Below are 19,162 nucleotides of genomic sequence, written 5' to 3'. Positions count from 1 at the left end.
AAATCTTTGCGATGAATCTCTTTAAATTATTCTAATTCTGCAGAAATCTCTTAGCCTAGAAATCTTGACCAACTGTCGCCGTAGCAAAAGATTTTGCTCTGCAGGTCAATCGAACTAACCGTTAGCATTAGCTACTCCGCCACACAGCAGAACTCCTTCAGGCTTGTGTTATTTTTGGAGATAAAGCATCAGCATTGCAAAGCAAACTGAGTCAGTAGTAGAGTCTTGTTGCTGTTAGCCAGTCAGAGATGAGATGTCCAAATATCAGCTCTGGCTCGCTTCTAGTTCCTGAAACAGGCGCACCGGAGCATTTTTTCCCCCAGAATACGACTTACAAGGCATTCATTCCTTCTACAGAACACTGCAAATATATAAATAAAAAAGTTGATCATTAATGTTTGTTAGGTAGATGTAACACTAGAGCTGAGACCAGTGTTGGGAAAGTTACTTTTAAAAAGTAATTAGTTATAGTTACTAATTACTTTGTCAAAAAAGTAACTCAGTTACTAACTGAGTTACGAGATCATAAAGGTAACTAATTACCAAGAAAAAGAACTACTTAGTTACTTTTTTCATTAAAGAATGCAAGAAAATGGGTTAATTGAACTTAATTTACTATAAATGACTACAATAGTGAAATATAAATGACTAATGACTGGAACATAATAAAATGTATGTCCAAATGTTTTTATAAACCTGAATAATTTAAATAAATAAGCACTTAACAGGTGGAACTACTAACAGGAACATTACACTAATCTAGACTATTAAAAGGTCACTGTGTGATATTTAACAAGACCCCAATCGGCTAAAATTTAAAATTGCAAATAGAAACACCTGTAAAGGTTCCTGAGCCTTTAAATTGTCTCTCAGTCTAGTAAAATTACAGACTTAAATGTAATTTTGCACAGTATTTTAATTTTTCCAGCTTCACATAATTATGTGTTTTAACAGCATTTCTGTTGCTGGTAATCTACAGGGAGTGCAGAATTATTAGGCAAGTTGTATTTTTGAGGAATAATTTTATTATTGAACAGCAACCATGTTCTCAATGAACCCAGAAAACTCATTAATATCAAAGCTGAATGTTTTTGGAAGTAGTTTGTAGTTTGTTTGTAGTTTTAGCTATTTTAGGGGGATATCTGTGTGTGCAGGTGACTATTACTGTGCATAATTATTAGGCAACTTAACAAAAAACAAATATATACCCATTTCAATTATTTATTTTTACCAGTGAAACCAATATAACATCTCCACATTCCCAAATATACATTTCTGACATTCAAAAACAATACAAAAACAAATCAGCGACCAATATAGACACCTTTCTTTGCAAGGACACTCAAAAGCCTGCCATCCATGGATGCTGTCAGTGTTTTGATCTGTTCACCATCAACATTGCGTGCAGCAGCAACCACAGCCTCCCAGACACTGTTCAGAGAGGTGTACCGTTTTCCCTCCTTGTAAATCTCACATTTGATGATGGACCACAGGTTCTCAATGGGGTTCAGATCAGGTGAACAAGGAGGCCATGTCATTAGATTTTCTTCTTTTATACCCTTTCTTGTCAGCCACGCTGTGGAGTACTTGGACACATGTGATGGAGCATTGTCCTGCATGAAAATCATGTGTTTCCTGAAGGATGCAGACTTCTTCCTGTACCACTGCTTGAAGAAGGTGTCTTCCAGAAACTGGTAGTAGGAATGGGAGTTGAGCTTGACTCCATCCTCAACCCGAAAAGGCCCCACAAGCTCATCTTTGATGACACCAGCCCAAACCAGTACTCCACCTCCACCTTGCTGGCGTCTGAGTCGGACTGGAGCACTGATGCATCAGTCTCAGACGTCATGGAGCTCAGGTGTTATTAGAACTACCTGTGTGTCTTTACCACCCGGCTTCAGCTCTTCTGTGGTTGGGTCTGACCCACGTTAGTAAATGTTAGTCCTCCATCAGGTTTGTGCCTCTTCTAGTGTCATTTTAAAGGATTTTATTTATTTATTTATTTATTTAACCATTACTATGTATTTACCCTCCCTGTATTTTGTGGGGCGACGGTGGCACAGGAGTTAAGTGTTCGCCCCGTAATCGGAAGGTTGCAGGTTCGAGCCCCGCTCAGTCTGTCGCTGTCGTTGTGTCCTTGGGCAAGACACTTAACCCGGGTTGCCTGCTGGCGGTGGTCGGAGGGACCGGTGGCGCCAGTGCTCGGCAGCCTCGCCTCTGTCAGTGCGCCCCAGGGCAGCTGTGGCTACATCGTAGCTCATCCCCACCAGTGTGTGAATGTGTGTGTGAATGGGTGAATGACTGGTTGTGTTGTAAAGCGCCTTGGGGGGTTCCAGGACTCTAGAAGGCGCTGTATCAAATACAGGCCCTTTACCATTTACCCGATAGGATGGCTTGCCGGGCTAGAAACTTCTGAAAGTTCAGCAGAAGTTTTTTTAAAAGCAGAACTTTCTAACCTAGAAGTTGTCGGATTCTTGAGTGACCACCCACTCATTGATTAATTGCTGTATAAACTGTCTAAATCTCATTTCAGTCCTAATGCCGTGTGCTATCTATGCTATAATAACTTGTTTGCTAACTCGCTGATTAGATAAATGTTGAATCTAATAGATCGTGACACATTGAACATTTTGTGGGTCGGTAGTCATCGTGTTACAGTCACCCTGTTATGTTTGGTAAATGCAGTTAGAAACAGATATAATTTATAAAATGTTAATGTTATTGGGTTAGCTTGATTTAATGAGTAGAAAGGAGCCAATTTGGCATTTTTCCTCTCAGCTGAACTATTTTACTTGCCACTAATTCCCCAAACGAGTTATTGTTCATCTCTTGTGAATCAGGTGGATTACGTCGAAACACGGGCACAAACTAAGCAGATTGAGGCAGCACACCTGTAGCACTAAAGCAAACAGAAATCTCCTTCTTTCTTTTTGGAGAGACATTGAAACACTGTTTTGACAGCACAGCTGCTTGTGTTTAGTTGTTCAAGTGACTGAGAGCTGTGCAGCGGGACACACACGTGCACATACACATGCACGTTCAAGCACAAGGACGCTTCTGATAAGAGCAAAGTGGACTCACATTTTAATAAAGTCGCATTTTTATAAACGTTCTATAATTCCATACAAAATCAAAGCATCTTGCAAACTTTTTGACTCCTTTTGGGGGAGAGTTAGGTAAGTGTGCCGTGATCGGAACACAAACACCCTTAACTCAAGTTTGTACAGAAATCCCAGCCTCTGTCCTTCGTGCCTGCTTGGCCAAAGACAAGGGAGTCACCTCTCAATGACTCCCATCCTGCAGTAAGATGGCAGAATACAGTCCTGACAGCTGGGGGAAGGTTGTTTTTTTTTTATATGTTGTCTGGCATGAAGAGACAGGGGGACAGGCAGAGACAGGCTGGCAGACAGCTGAGTGTTATAAGCTACCTGACAGGTAGAAGTGCACAAAGGAAGCTCGCCGAGTGAAAAAAGACAAAAAGGTAGTCAAGCATGCAGACAAGTTGTTATCACTCATCGGGTTTTTGTGTGCCCATGGCAACATATCAATGTAACATCATGCATTGTAGTTATTTTTGATTGATGACTGTCTCGATATTTGGGGAAGCAGAGAAAATGCAAAGAGGTGTGTGTTTGTGTGGCGGTTCCAGTACAATAACAAGAAAATTGAGTGTGTGTGTGTGTGTGTGTGTGTGTGTGTGTGTGTGTGTGTGTGTGTGTGTGTGTGTGTGTGTGTGTGTGTGTGTGTGTGTGTGTGTGTGTGTGTGTGTGTGTGTGTGTGTGTGTTGAGAGTAGTTAGGATGCATCATACTGTCTTTTTCTGTGACTTTGAGTGTCAGGATCTCTCTGCCGGGCATCGGTTAATCATCAAACAATAAGCGCAGTTGGACACATTAAGAGTTCATTGTCATAAAGGACGTATGATGTAATAAACACAGTGATGAGCTACATTCTGTCTTCGTAGATGAATTTATCAGGCAACAGTGTGGTATTCCTTTAAACAGATTTAAAATGAATTTGTTTGTCTTTAGGCTACGCATGAATTGTAAAATTTAATTTCATTTATTTATTTGTTTAAGGGAGACGGTGTGTATTAATGACCATTATTACAGTAATAATGTGCGTACACTCAGTTTGAAACAAGGATGATGTCCATGAGCAGTCCCCTTGCAGGATTTACGCCGGGGCACACACCGGCCGCCGAAGCGCCGGGAGGCGAAGCGCTCACGAAATTCGGCCGCTGCTCCTCAGTTCAGACCAGACGCTTGTTTCTCCGTTCCGGTCGAGGCGCGCCTCGTAGTTTTTCTTTTAACCACTTGGTGTCCTCCATTTCCTCTCTGCCTTTTCTCTGCTCTTTTCCTCGACACGCCCCTCCCCCTTGCTGTTTGTGTGTGTATGTGTGTGTGTTCGTGTGGTTTTTATGCAAAGTCTGTTTACGAACACATTTGACTATCGTGGAATTGTATTTTGAAATGCTTTATTTTGTTAAATTTACCGGCCTGTTATGTCTAGGTTTGACTTCCTGCCAGAATTGACACGGTTCACCTGCGGCTCGCGACAAAAATAGAGCAGATGCCAAAACGATCGCTGCACGGCGCGGGCTGGAGCGCGCGGCACTTCGGTGGCCCATGTGGTCTATAGAATAGGAAAACAAGGGAGCTGAATGAAGGCGGTCCCCGTTTCGTGGCGCTTCGGCGGCCGGTGTGTCCCCGGCGTTACAGGCTGACACTACAAAAACACAGGATAAAAGATCATAAGACACCAAAAGTTTAAAAACTACATAATTACATGGTTGCCATGCAAAATTACTATAATACAAATTAGCAGTCATTAGGGATGTTTTTGCCCATCCGGAGAGATTCCCCCTTCTGAATGTCCTTTTAGCAGCGTTTGTGTGTATAGTACAAATTTTTATCGCAAAACCTCTTGAGACAAATTTTGAAATAGAAAAATGGATCAAGGGAATACTATAAAAAACTCATAAAAGTGGCTATGAAAAAATGGTTTGGTTTTTATTTATTATTTTTATGTTTTATTTATTCTTTGCTATTTTTTCACAGATCCGTTGAAATCACAAAGTCATAATTACGTGCTCTCTAAGGATGTTGAATGAATAAAGAATTAAGGTAGTTCTGAAGTCAAAGAAGGGTCCATCTTGCTGTGGTATACATAATGAAGTGGGAGGTCTGGTATGGTCCAACCCTTCGAGCCTGAGCGTCCCCTAATTTGGGGACAAACAAGTGTAGCAGCAAAAGCCTAGGGCCCAAAGGACACATCGCATTTTAATGGACTGTGTATACTCATGTACTCTGTACAAATTAGTCAATTCTATGTATATTTTGAAACTTTTACATAATTTAAATGCCCACAAAGACACAACAGACCAAACAAATGAGGAAGCATTAAAATTTAATCTCATACCACTTATAAGGACACAAATTTCATTATTTTCCCCAGTAATCATGAACACGTGGGAAAATAACATTTCTTTGCAAGTGTGAAGTGACAAGCCTCTGGTTAAAGTGGCTCCTCTGGGATATCATTGTAGCCCAAAGGAAACAAGCTCCAACTCCACCGCAGGGCCCTGTTTTTGTTTCCTACCTGTAATGTTTCTGCTATAGATGAGTGCTCCTGTAAACACACACCGACAGAGTCAGCAGGATAAGAATTTCACGAGGGTAATCATGCGGTACTAGTCACAGTAGCCTAAATCTACGTTTCCTCGAGGTTAAGCCATGTTCAGAATGACAAATGTGCATTAAACATTGCTGCACTTTCATTCGTGAAACTAAAGCTGCTTTACAGAGAGTCAAACAGAAACCAGTTAGAAAAATAAATATTCATAGTTTTTAACTTTACCACTACATCTGTTCTGTGTTTCAGTCACTAATGAGCCTTTAAAGTCATTATAAGTTCTCCCAGTCCATTTTTATCTGGACACTGATCATTTAGAGTCTAAAGATGTTAAATAAAACAAGATTTCTGAGTAGAATCCATGATTTAGAAGTCATGGAATTAAGAGAAAGAGTAATAAAATCCAATGATGCTCAGTGTGAATAATTAAGTTTGCCTCACAAGTAGCGTTGGGTACCGAATTTGGTACTTTTTAAGGTACCGACCGAATTCCATAGTACCGACTGAGCGCCAATTCACGTCATTTGAAACGGTGCCTCGTTTCGGTACCCGTCCTTCATAACGAGAACTTGCCTAGACAGCTGCGCATGCGCAAGAGCGTTATGTCGTCGCTCGCTGCGAGCGAGTTGTAAACAGAGCAGCATGGTAGAAAGAACGCACGCTAAAGCTTGGGTCCACTTCACTAAATGTGATGGGTAACTGGGTGATGATGAAACCAGCGACAACGATCTAAGTGAGACATCCTCATCTTAATCTGCTCCGGTAGGTAAATAAAATGTTTAAGATAACGTTAGCTTGATATGTTAGCTTCCGTTCCGCTAATGGTGCGTTCGCTTTCTCCTCAGAACTCAGATTTTCCGACTAGAAGAACATGAACGCGCTCTAAAGTTTGGCTTCACTTTACTAAATGCGACGGGTGATTGGGTGAAGATGAAACCAGCGACAACGATCTAAGTGTGAGGCATCATCGTTTTAATCTGCTCCAGCAGCTAGATAAACTGGTCAAGATTATGTTAGCTTGATAAATTAGCTTCCATTGATTGATTAATTTCTCCCTCTGGTTGGTCTCTGCTCTCTGGGGCGAGCAGCAAACTCATAACTTTATGGTTTAGGTCCATCATAAGTAAAATTATAAACATTTAAAGTTTCCTCTGTGTCAGAGCCACATTAGAGTCCATATTTTTCTCTGGATTAAGCTAACAGGACTCCCTCACATGACGTCACTTGGTTTGGCAGGGAAAGGAGGCAGAGCTGAGTTGCCATAGCGACGGCACATTCCACATATCTTCTGAGGGGGGAGTTTTCGTTGGAGCCTCGCAGGCTCAAGGGCACCAGATTCCCATTAGAAATTGTTTTGGGGCCAGACAGAGATAATTTCCTCTCTGTCTTAAAGTTTGTTGGTCCTCAACCTCTCAAAATCCCAATAATGGACATTAAACTATCCCAATCCGTGCTGATTCGTCCACTCTATCCTTGATGGCATCCATCTTTGTGCCAAAGAATGAATCTCCGCCAAAGTCCCAAGCTTACGATTCATCTCGACAGTTATGTGAGTCTGTGAATTCACAGCGCGGTGCAATCCATCTCTGAGCTCCGGGATCAGGCCAATATTCCTCGACAGCTTGTTAATTTTCCAGTAAGCCAGGAAGCCTCCAAAGCCAATGAGCAGGAAACCCGACACCAACACCACGAATATCCACACGTCTTCAGAGTCCTCCACAGACAGCTGAGATAAACAAATCAAGTTCCACTGTTTCCAGGAGTCCATGGTGTGTCCAACTGGGTCTGTCCCGGAGGGGCATCCGGGAGCCCCTTCTCCCGTTCTCATCGTTGAAACAATTTTATCAATCGCATTGAGAGACCAGCTGACGAGATCCATTTGAGTGAATTTCAGTTTCCAGAAAAATGCAGAAGCAGCCGTGCACCCAGCACACAGAGACAGACAAAGGCCTTGAGGATAAGATATGGAGGAGAGGAGGGAAAAAAGCGTCTGCACCCTCCAAGAGCCGGAAGAAGAAGACAATGACTCTAAAAGCCTAAATAATTAATGTATGTGTAAAAAAAACCTTTTAAAATGAGTTTCTATTATGTTTCTCTAAACATTGGTTCATGGGAGTCTCTAACCTGCAATTTGCTCTTTCAGAGTCAGTCACCTTTAGGAGAGGAGTTTGTTTTTACAGTTTGTTGGTAAAGGATAAGAGCACGCTTTCTTTCTTTTGGTTTCTACCCATAGTGATCAAAACCCCATGATACAAAAATATTTTCCATGAGGGATCATTTCCAAGCAGAAGTTCTTAATCTGCTTTTTTCCCGCTGAGGACCTTGACCTCAGACCAGGAGATATTGACTCTCATTCCTGCTGTTTCAGACTCGACTCAAACCCGTCCTGATGTTCACATTCTAATAAGCGAAGGTTCGAACACAAGCTGTCTGAACTGGAAATCCTCAGATCGTAGACGGTCTGAAAATGCTCCTGGTATGAGTTTTAAACTGAATTAGAGCCATAAAGTAGCCTTTGTGGTTTCCAACATTTCTCAGTAACATTTTTATTTTTACATTAGTTTTAGAGTTTAGGGTTAAACATCTGGATTAGACACATTTTTGTCACAAAGTTCTCCGGTTTGACGTTTAAATCTACCAGGATTCAGTTTTGTGAAAGTTTGCTGCATTCATTTTTCCCTTTGGCTTTTGTTCTGTCTTTGAATGCCTTTGCTGCGTCCTCTTTTACTGTCTCTCTTATGTTCCCATTTTCTCCTTTTTCTTTGTCGTCAATGTCCTGTCCTTGTCATCTGTGATCCCCACTTTCTTTCTGCTGTGCTTTTCTGTATTTTGATGTCAAACAAAAGTGATTCAGTTTCATTGGATAGAAAAATATCCCAGTTTTGAGAATTTGAGAATTTCCATTGACTCCACAATGGAAAATGAATGCAGCTAATCTGTATGTTTTGGTTTTTATATAGTTGGCATCTTAAACTCATTCACCTCCAGTCGTTTCTTGATCGGTAAAGCCCTTTGCTGCCAGCGTTTCTCACCATTTTTACTGTTTTTTTTTAAGAGTCACAGAACGTTGCGCGCCAGGATGATGTCGACGCCAAAACAACCAAAACAACCAAAACAAAGCGGAGACTCACCTCTTACATCAGGAAAAATCCGCGTGTTTCGAGCGTTATCCGGTCTTTCATAATCCGTTGTTGAATTGTGATCGGCAGAAGCATTTCCGGTTCGCGCCTCACTTTTTTTACAGCAGCGGCTGAAAATGATCTCCTAACACATGGATGTTCTGCTTCCTGATCACGTGACGTGTGACGAATGCAGATGAAGATTGGCTTTAGAGCTCAGATGTTTGTTCTCACGGTGCGGGGGCTTGTTCCGATGCTCAAACTGTAAAAAAATGCAAATGACAACTTTAGTCGTCATTGGCAGTGAATGAGTTAAGAGACATTTTCTTTGTCCTTTCAATAATACAATGTGCTTTTTTAGAGGATCGTAAGAAAATAATGATACGCAAATATCACAATATTTCATGCTATGATAATAAATTGATATTTAAAACAGTGTAAGCGAATAATTTTGACTGTATTTCTTTTGTGTGGTGCTATTAAAACTCCGACTGCTAGGTGGCAGCAGATTTTTCTTTCTGACAAAAGGGGATCCTGAAGGTCAGAGTTTCCAATTAAATTCAGTCTGAAAAATGACAAATATCGTCTGGTTAGTATCACGTCATCTCCACTGTATTGTGATCATGGACATATATACTGGACAATTCGTGTCCATAGGCTCCAATTATAAGTTTTTGAGCCAAAATGGGAGGTGGCCACCACCGCCATTTTGACCGTGTCACAGGTTCCGTCAAACCTAGACAATTCCAAAAGAGGGAAAAGAGGTGGAGCTGAGGGTGGGGCTGTAAGGCTGGGATCAAATGACGACACCCGTCGAACTGAAGTGATGTAGCTCCAAGCTAACCCAAAGCTAACGCGGAGATGGGAGCTAAGCTAATGGAGGTAGCTACGTAGCTACAACCGGAATAAACTGTGCACAACACCGGAGCTTCTGAGTCAGAGATACGCCGAGCTGCCGCTGAGGGGAGGGGACCAAACCAACAGTCGGAACCCAGCTCCACCAACATGTTATATTTCAACCCATTTTCTAAAGTGCAGCATTATGTTAAATGCACTGGGTTTTACCCTATTACATTTACATTTCATGGTTAAACATTACATGTTAAAATCTAAGCTCAGCTCGGCAGTGACCTAAAATACATACCGTTGTATGAACTAGTCACTAGTCGACTTCACTGCTCTATAGTGACCTTTTATGCCTGTCATCGACTAGTCGCTGTCACGTGATAATGACCGGCAAGATGCAGTCCACGGAAAAGACAGCAGCCTGCTGTCAGCAGGTGACAAGCTCCTGCGCGTCGGGAGGCAACGCACTGTGCCAGAGCGTCGGTACTGACACCTGCCGTAAAACGGACATTTAACCAAATTGTGACGTTTACCCTCTTGCAATTTAACCTTCCCCTCACCCCCATCCTAACCTTAACCAGCTTGCACATACAAAGCTCTGATCGTTGACGCGCTCCAGACATCTGCGTCCTGAGCACGGCCACAGTAACATTATCAAATCAGGTGTTGCCACCTCAAAAACTAATTTAACATGCGATCGTTCATGTCGGCTCATTTCCTTTTATTTTTTCTGTCTTTTATTCTTTTACTTGTGCCTGATGCGTTTCTCTGCTGTGGATCGGGGCGCATCACCTGTTTTATCCTCGGTGACGCGTGGCCGGCGCACTCCGCTGTTTTTGCGGTTGGTAGATCTTTTAGAACTGCAGTTCAAAGGGAACTCATGAGGTGAATATATTTGAAGCCATGTAGCAGTTTTTCTTTAGGATTGACCACCCTCCGCCTCAGACCCCTGACGCCAAAAGTGCCCTTTTTCGTTACTTATGTGCGAAAAGGGCTTTTTCCCTTTTCTGACTGCAGATCCCAATGCAGCGTAAAACTGACGCGATGGGATGTCCGCAGCCAGGGCACCAAACAAGCTCATTGTACCTCACCCTAACCTTATCCTCTTATTTAACCTTCCCCTCACCCCTATCCTAAGCTTAACCATCTTGCTAGCAACACGTTAGTGATGCGTCCCGTCGGTCGCTCTAAAAGCCGGCTCTATGAAGTGAACGGTGGGAGCCGCCTCGTCATTGGTCGAGCTTGGACCGAGCCAACGCGAGGGGGAGGTTTCAACTACCAAGGTGGAGGTTCAAATCAGAGGGTATTTGTAACCTCCCCCTCGCCAGATGGTACGTTCTAACGTTCCCCTTTTGCAGAAAATATGAAAATTCACAGTCAGAATGCATGGGAAACAAACGCTTGATCACAGTGAGAGTAACGTTTAGGTAGCAAGAGGGTTAGGGTTAGGATGAGGGTGAGGGAAAGGTTATAAATAGTGAAATGTTAAGGTTTAGGTGTGGTTAAATGAGCTGGTTCGGTGCCGCATCAACGGACATCCCATCACGTCAGTGTAATGCTGCATTGGGATCTGCAGTCAGAAAAGGGAAAAACCCTTTTGGCACACAAGTGACGAAAAAGGGCACTTTTGGCGTCAGGGGTCTGAGGCGGAGGGTGGCTGACCAAGCGTTTGTTTTTGATGCGCTGGGAGTGAGAATGTGTTGCAACTTCTCATTACTATGCATTTCACTCCAACTGAGTTATGCAACTCCTGCCAGTTTCCTGTATGCATATCCCTATTCTGCAAATAACTAACAATTCTGACAATATGTGTAAGATCAAAATCATTTTTGAAACCATATTTGCATAAAATCCTTGAGATTAGTTATCAGTCAGCAAAAACGCTTTTAATATTGAATTCTCCAAAGTGAGGCTTTCTAGAAAGCTTTTTGAAACAGATATTAACAGTTCATATCCTTCACATACTTAAAAAAATCTGAACTAAATTGGTCTAAAGATTTAAATAAAGCCTGCTGATAATGTTCCATTTTTGGTTCTTTTTTAAAACACAGAAAAGTTTTTTTTTTTTTTTACCTTGCTGACAGTTTCGTTTGCCGACTGCAAAACTTCCTCGGAGCTGACGCTGATCAAGGCTACTGATAATGTTGTATACTGAAACTGTTGGATATTTTTCTTGTTGGTGTTTTTAGTCTTAGACGGTTTATGTTTCTCTCAGGCCGACACACTGAGTCAGAACTCGCTGTTAGTGACACAAATGAGGCTGAAGAACCGTAAAAAGCATCAAGGTTTGGTTGTTGCTTTACTTCCTTACCATTCCATCCTCCACAGCTGTTTTCTCTTCCAGGGAATTTCAGTAAGTTTTTAATCTGCAGAAATATACTCCGGTGTGCTGTTAGAGAAAATCAGATGTTACAGAATTTATAATTATCTTTATGGGTTATTTCGGTTTTGGACGCACTGGGACCGATGAAACACGTATGTGTGTATGTGCTGGTTGTAGACGACGGGGATGAAGATGACGATGATGACGATTCCCATTAGTGTTAGCCCAGATCTGTCAGAGCTTTGTTGGTTTACTGCCTGGTAAAATCTCAACCCTGAGGAACATTGTGATGAGCCTAGTGCACGTACACACACACACACACACACACACACACACACACACACACACACACACACACACACACACACACACACACACACACACACACACACACACACACACACACACACATACACACATCTCATAACCGTACATGGTATACTTTTATCCTCCTCATGACAGGAAGCATTTTGTTGCGGTTTGTTTTGATGTTTACGCTATTCTGTCTCCCGGTTTTGATCGACACGTTTCACAAACAGGCAGCGCCTCGGTCACCCCCTCCCCGCCTCACCTCTGTCCGACGATAACGGAGACGCCTCAGCTGGCTGAAGTTTGTTTATTTCTCCTTTTCAACTTTCACACAGAAAGGTAGTAGCCAAAAGATATGACCGTGCGACGCAGCTTTCTCTCCGTTTGAATGGCTTTCGCCGCCGTGGAGATCAATAAGATGATTCATCATTCAACTCCTTAACAGCACGCACGATTTCTTTTTACTCCCAGATCAAATCATCTCCGAACAGCAACCCATTTTCCTCAGACAATTTCTTAATCTCATTGGAGTAACTTTGATATCCATCATTTAGAATCCAAACCGCTCATTCACACAACTTGAATGTGTTCTTTTATTACCCAGCGAGCGGATTTTCGGAGCGATCTTTGCCGTCCTACATTCTGCCGCCGAGCGATGGCTTTGACACCAGATGACATCTCTCCTTTGTTGCTCTCCTTTATGATCTTTTAATGTTGCTTCTAATTAATCTCTCTGTCATTAATTTGCTGTGACACACAGCCTCTCCACTCACCCTACCGGTTAACTCAGAGCCCCCGAGCTGCTTTTAATCTCTGCAGGGCGGAGCGCTCAACATTAGTGTACAGTCGGTCAGCACACATGTGGTTTTACTGTTCGTAAGCGCGTGGTCCTTCCCTTTAATTAGTTATTTTTCTAGTTATTGTTTGCTTCCATTTGCTATCCTCGCTGGTACAAAGTATTGAGTGTTTTTGTCATCTGACTGCCAAGCGGCACCAAATGTTCTTTCGTTTTCTACAGCTGTGCCACCTAGAAACCATTTCACATACTACCTCTATCTTCTCAATGATGAGTGCTGATAAAGTGTTTTGCCATTACACCTGCTCACGGAAATGGATTATTGTTCATTCTTTGTTACTAATGGAGTCATGATGGTGATGATAATAGCAGTCCAGTGATGATTGCCCTTGATTTTTTTTGCTGCTGACTGTAGGGCCTCTTTTCCCTTGGTCATTTAGAAATCCTGCTTTGTTCGCTGGAAGGATTAAGAAAAATGTTCAGGGATGAACACACGTCCTCCATTTTATTGCAAGGAATATCATTCTAACCGGGCTATTACAGCTATCTAGGGCTGCTAAATAATGAGAAAAGTGTAATCGTGATGACTTTGATTAATATTCAAATAATTTGGCATAATTTTTCACTGAGTTGAAAAAACTGCATTAAATATTCTTTTCAGCCCAAAAAATACTGTTAATGTTGTGTACCAGCAGGTTAAAATAAGCGATGCACATAAAGCTTCACTCTGCACGGCACTCTACACTGTTTATCATCTGTGTTCACTTTATCAGTGTTTTTATATTTAGAATTAATACCTTTTGAAATATATTTTTTGATCACCAATACCTTTGACATTTGAATCGATTCGGTTCTAATTCCCGGTACCTAGGAATCGATACCGGTACTTAACGGTACCAATTTTAGATACTTTTGAGTGTTTAATATTTTAATTCTCTTTTATAATTAAAAATATTTTTTTCTCAATATCTAACCATATTTGATAAATATCACGATAAATAACATACAACTGTTTGTATTTTAACATCGTCCTTGTAGTTTTATAAGCTGATAATTAAACTGAAGCAAACATCTTTACTGTGAACTAAATTTACTGTGTATCTTCATTCCTTTTGCCGTCCTTTTTCATTTGATTTTTCCTACTGGGAAGTTAGAATTTCCGAGGAGAAAGCGAACGCACCATTAGCTGATAACAATGGTGGCAATGGAAGCTAATTTATCAAGCTAACATTATCTTAAACAGTTTATTTAGCTGCTGGAGCAGATTAAAACGATGATGCCTCACACTTAGATCGCTGTCGCTGGTTTCATCATCACCCAGTTACCCATCACATTTAGTGAAGTGGACCCAAGCTTTAGCGTGCGTTCTTTCTACCATGCTGCTCTGTTTACAACTCGCTCGCAGCGACCGACTACATAACGCTCTTGCGCAGCTGTCTAGGCAAGTTCTCGTTATGATGGACGGGTACCGAAACGAGGCACCGTTTCAAATGACGTGAATCGGTGCTCGGTCGGTACTATGGAATTCGGTCGGTACCTTAAAAAGTACCGAATTCGGTACCCATCCCTAGTGTCAGTGTCTTTACAGCAATCCTCATACTAAGCAAGCATGCAGCGACAGTGGAGAGGAAGACTCCCTTTTAACAGGATGAAACCTATAAACCCTAAAACAGCCAGCGTTCAAGTTTTAAGGAGACTGTGGGAACTATTTTAGGGCAATAGGTGGGGAAAATCCCTGTGTTTAGTAGGAGTGTAACAATATATCAACCTACAGCGATGCATCGGTTATATGGTCGTCGATCCAAAATGCAAAAATTAATAGAATAACAAGTTATCCAATACACTGTTATTTAGAAAATTCCTCTGATCACCAAACATGTTGGATTAAGAAGCTAGCCGTGTCATGATGAGCAGTGAGAAAGTCGGTGAAGAAATCTTCCCTCCCCAGGAAAATGACTGTTTAATCACTTGTGATTTTGTTTTCTATCAACCAATAAATGCTAAATCTAAATGAATGTGTTGTCACTGAGTTAGAGATATAATCAAAAACTGAATCACAATCTATTATAGATATAATATTGTATCGAGAGCAAACTAGAGATTTGCACCCCTACTGTTGTCTGGCCACAACCCATGGGGCAGAACCTGTGGTTGTTTTACTAACTCGGTAGGAACTATCAACTAGGAACTGTCAACTATATGTAGAAATGGATGAGAAGAATGCGGGCTCGCGAATGGCTGCATGTTTAGATGACGTGAAGGGCTGGCTGGCATCCAGCTTCTTAAAGTTAAATGAAAAGAAGTCTTGAGTATATTGTTTTTGACCCCGCATCCACCATGGCTCTCACCCTGTTTGTGACCTTTAATCCCTCAACCCCAAACAGTGTGTTTCAAGTCTCGGTGTAAAGCTGGATGCTGAACTCACTATGGCCCCACAGATAAACGCCATAGTGAGGTCTTGCTTTTGTCAGCTTCGCCGCCTGACTCGCCTCAGACAAATCGTGAAACGAGGCATTTGGAGTAAGTCATCCATGCCTTCATTACCTCTCGCCTTGACTACGCAAACGCCCTCCTAGTTGGTGTTCCGGTCTCTGCCCTGAATCGGCTGCAGGTCGTCCAGAACGCTGCTGCCAGGTTCTTGACGAATACACACCGACGTAGCCGTATTACCCCTGTCCTGGAACATCTTCACTGGCTCCCTGTCATTTTCAGAGTACAGTTTAAGTTACTGACTTTTGTATTTAAATCACTCAGCGACCTGGCACCTCCCTATCTCTCTGACCTGCTCACTCCATATGTACCCACTTGTAAGTCGCTTTGGACAAAAGCGTCTGCTAAATACATAAACATAAACACACCCACGCGCACGTTGAGGTCGGCTGACCTTTTGCTGCTGTGTACGCCACGGATGCGATACAAATCGCGGGGTGAACGAGCGTTTGTGCATGCTGCCCCAAATCTGTGGAACTCGTTGCCCATTGGAGTTCGGCAGGCTCCATCACTGGCGGTTTAGAAATCTTGTTTACGATTAGGCTTTTAGACAGTGACTCGTTTTAGTGTTTTAATATATTCTTGGTATTCTTCGTGTTTCATCTGCTTTTGACTGGTATTTTTATCTTCTGTTTAAGTTCCTTAGAATGGTCGCATTTTGTTTTAGCCTGTGCAGCACTTTGGGCAGCTCCCATGCTGCGTTTTAAACATGCTTTATAAATAAACTATGGTATGGTATGGTAATACAGAAATCCATTAACCGGGCAGTCCGCCATTAACCATCAAAGAAGATGCAAATACACCCTTTTCTATCGGCTCATGTCTAAAAGAAAAGCCCACGTCTTAATCATCCAAAGTTGATACCAAAGTCGTTTAAATCAAGCACAGTTTCTGAGCTGATGCCAGCTTTGTTGTTCTTCTCGGTTAGTGTTCTGTTTGTAAGCCCACGTAACATTTCTCTACATACATAGAGCGCAATGATTGGCCGAGCCTAAAACTCTTCGAGCCAACGGTAGGCCTGCTGAGGCTACAATGGAGCGTGGCTAGACGACCTGCAGGGCTAAATCTTTTGCTATTAGGTGGCCTAGATTTCTAGGCCACCCTTATGGTGAAGAGATTTTCTACAGATATAAACTATGAAACCAAACTCACATTTGTGGTATTAGTATTCATTAAGACTACCACAACATTACCTAACATACCATATTTAGGATACGAACCAAATGCATCTTATGTAACACATGAAGAGACCAACAAATTAAATATAATTCTGATTCATCGTCCAATCAGACGACGTAAAGATGGACACCGTGCTGCTGTAAAAGCAGAGAAAAGCTGCTACGGAAGCCTGGATGTCAAAGCTGGGAGTCATTGGTAATATTTGCTTTTCCAGAGTGAAGATGGGGCTTATTTTCTGACGAGAAAACGCACCAGCTTTAGCATTCAGAAGAACCGGATGTGCCATGCTTTTATTTTGTCATGCCTTCTGAGTGACATTTTAATCGTCTTTTCTGGTGTTGTTTGGAGCTGAGAGGCAAATTGAATTACACATTTGATTATTAAGAAAGCTCGAGTGTCTCGCTGTGTTGCAGAACTGAGATGCAGCGATGAATGCGCATCTGCAAATGACATTAAAGTAGAGATAATCAGCTGGTTTGACTTTAAATGTCAGTAAATGTGAGAACATTTATTTATCTTTTTCTGAATTGAATCAGATTCTTCTTTGATTCCGGGCTGATGCAAACGTCCTCCGTGCTTTACAAGAAAACCAGCTGAATGATGGATTTTCTCCCCATGAATTTCTGGACAGTTACTCAGGTTTTATTTTTAAACACTCTGATGGATCAGACCTAGAGAGAGGCACATGCTGTCCAGAGACTGACTAGTAATAATTAATGGAGGGGCTTTTATAAAAATCACAAGAAGCCAGCTCAGCAGGTCTCGGCCGTGACTCCATTTTGCTGCTTTTTTCTCATCAGCTTAGTTGATTTTTATACTTAAAAACTTCGTGTTTTTCTTCTTTCTGCTTCTGTTTCTCTGCAGGCTCAGGAAAATGTCTTTGTTGAGTTTAACCACCAGCAGCTTCTGGAGTTCTACAACAAGGTTTGTTACATTAATGCGTGTGTGTGTGTGTGTGTGTGTGTGTGTGTGTGTGTGTGTGTGTGTGTGTGCGCGTGTGTGTGTTAGTGTGTGTGTGTGTGTGTGTTAGTGTGTGTGTGTGCGTGTGTGTGTGTGTTAGTGTGTGTGCATGTGTGTGTGTGTGTGTGTGTGTGTGTGTGTGTGTGTGTGTGTGTGCATGTGTGTGTGTGTGTGCGCGCACGCGTTTGCACGCATGTGTGTGTGTGCGCGCGCGTGTGTGTGTGTGTCAATCAATCCAATCAAAGATACTTTATTAATCCCAGAGGGAAATTAGAGTTTCAGTACACACAATTCAGAGATCAGACATACATGGGCAAGACACATGACAAGAATTGGTGACTGTGGTCATTCGCAACCTGAGTCGCGCTACCTTAATAGAGATCAGAGGGTAACATGAGGATTGGTTCAGGTGGAGGGAAAAAAGGCACTTCAGAGTTACCCTCCCACCAGGAGGGCAGCGTTGCTCTGCAAAAAAAAAATGTGTGTGTGTGTGTGTGTTTTCCTGATTGGCAGATCTTAACCTGAGCGCATCCATCTTCTTTCCTGTCTGCTTTAAACTTTGATGAATGTTTTTCACACTTTTTGTTTTCTTTCTGTACATCTTTTTATGCGTGTGAATGTTTCGTCCAGCGTTTCCTTATTTTCCTTTTATTTCCAAATAAAACAAAGAATCTTTTTTTTTTCGTTCCAGCTTGAAGTCGTTCAGGGACAGTTGGATTCGCTGACTTGACGCCTGTTGCTCTGAGCACAACCACGCCCACACAAAAACCGCCTTGTTGGTGTTGATGCTGACAGCTGGTGGAAGCTGAGCAGTTCCACTTCTCATGTGATTTATTACAGAAAAATGTCAAACTAATTGTTTTTTTTTTTAACCATTTGATCTTTTGACTTTTCATGTCTGTGCTCAATATGGAGAGTTCAGCGTGAAAATGTGGTCGTTTGGGGATTGAAAGTGTTGCCGTGGCGATTCTTTTTTCGTTTGCAATGATAAACGTAACAATGTACAACTGTAAAAGCACATAAGTGCCATTACTCAGCTGTCGTAGAACATCATTTGCATCCCAAAAGAGATTAAATAAATAGAAACATCAGCAGTTTTAAGTGTTTTGTCATTTTAGGAGTGAAGATCAAATCTGTCCAGGTTTTTTTTTTAGTGGAGGCTCATTATTCCTCATTAGGACCTACTTGCATTCTGCTTCAACAGATGGGCGTTCTGGTCTGCAGATCTACAGCGTGTGAGCACTCTTGTGTGTGGATAGACCGCTCTAATGTGTCATCATAAATCCCCACTTTAAATCCAAGTTTCCTGATGTGGTTTTTATGTGGAGATGAAAAAAAAAGTCTACTTTACCTCTTTATGTGAAATACTTTTCACTGACTTAGTTAAATGTCACAAAATGCCAAAAACAGCTTTTAGAATTGGTCATGTTTAACAGTATAAGCTGAAACGTTGGTGTGTTGATTACTCGTAGCTTTCTGGCCGCGTTTTTCAGCTAAATATTAAGAA

General features: G+C 41.9%; 1 protein-coding gene across 1 annotated transcript in view; it reads left to right on the top strand.

Moving 5' to 3' along the window:
* commd10 (COMM domain containing 10) overlaps positions 1–18,746 on the top strand; it is a 101,497-nt gene extending 82,751 nt beyond the window's left edge. The window contains exons 6-7 of the mRNA XM_054731600.2: positions 17,560–17,619; positions 18,347–18,746. Coding sequence (XP_054587575.1) covers positions 17,560–17,619; positions 18,347–18,385 — 99 coding nt within the window. The 3' untranslated portion in view covers positions 18,386–18,746. The remainder of the gene's footprint in view (positions 1–17,559; positions 17,620–18,346) is intronic.
* Positions 18,747–19,162: the final 416 nt, after the last annotated feature.

This window comes from Nothobranchius furzeri, chromosome 17, assembly GCF_043380555.1.
Source record: "Nothobranchius furzeri strain GRZ-AD chromosome 17, NfurGRZ-RIMD1, whole genome shotgun sequence".
In the NCBI taxonomy this organism is placed as follows: domain Eukaryota; kingdom Metazoa; phylum Chordata; class Actinopteri; order Cyprinodontiformes; family Nothobranchiidae; genus Nothobranchius; species Nothobranchius furzeri.
The sequence above is the reverse complement of the archived record's forward strand: the minus strand, read 5'-3'. Positions and strand labels throughout refer to the sequence as shown.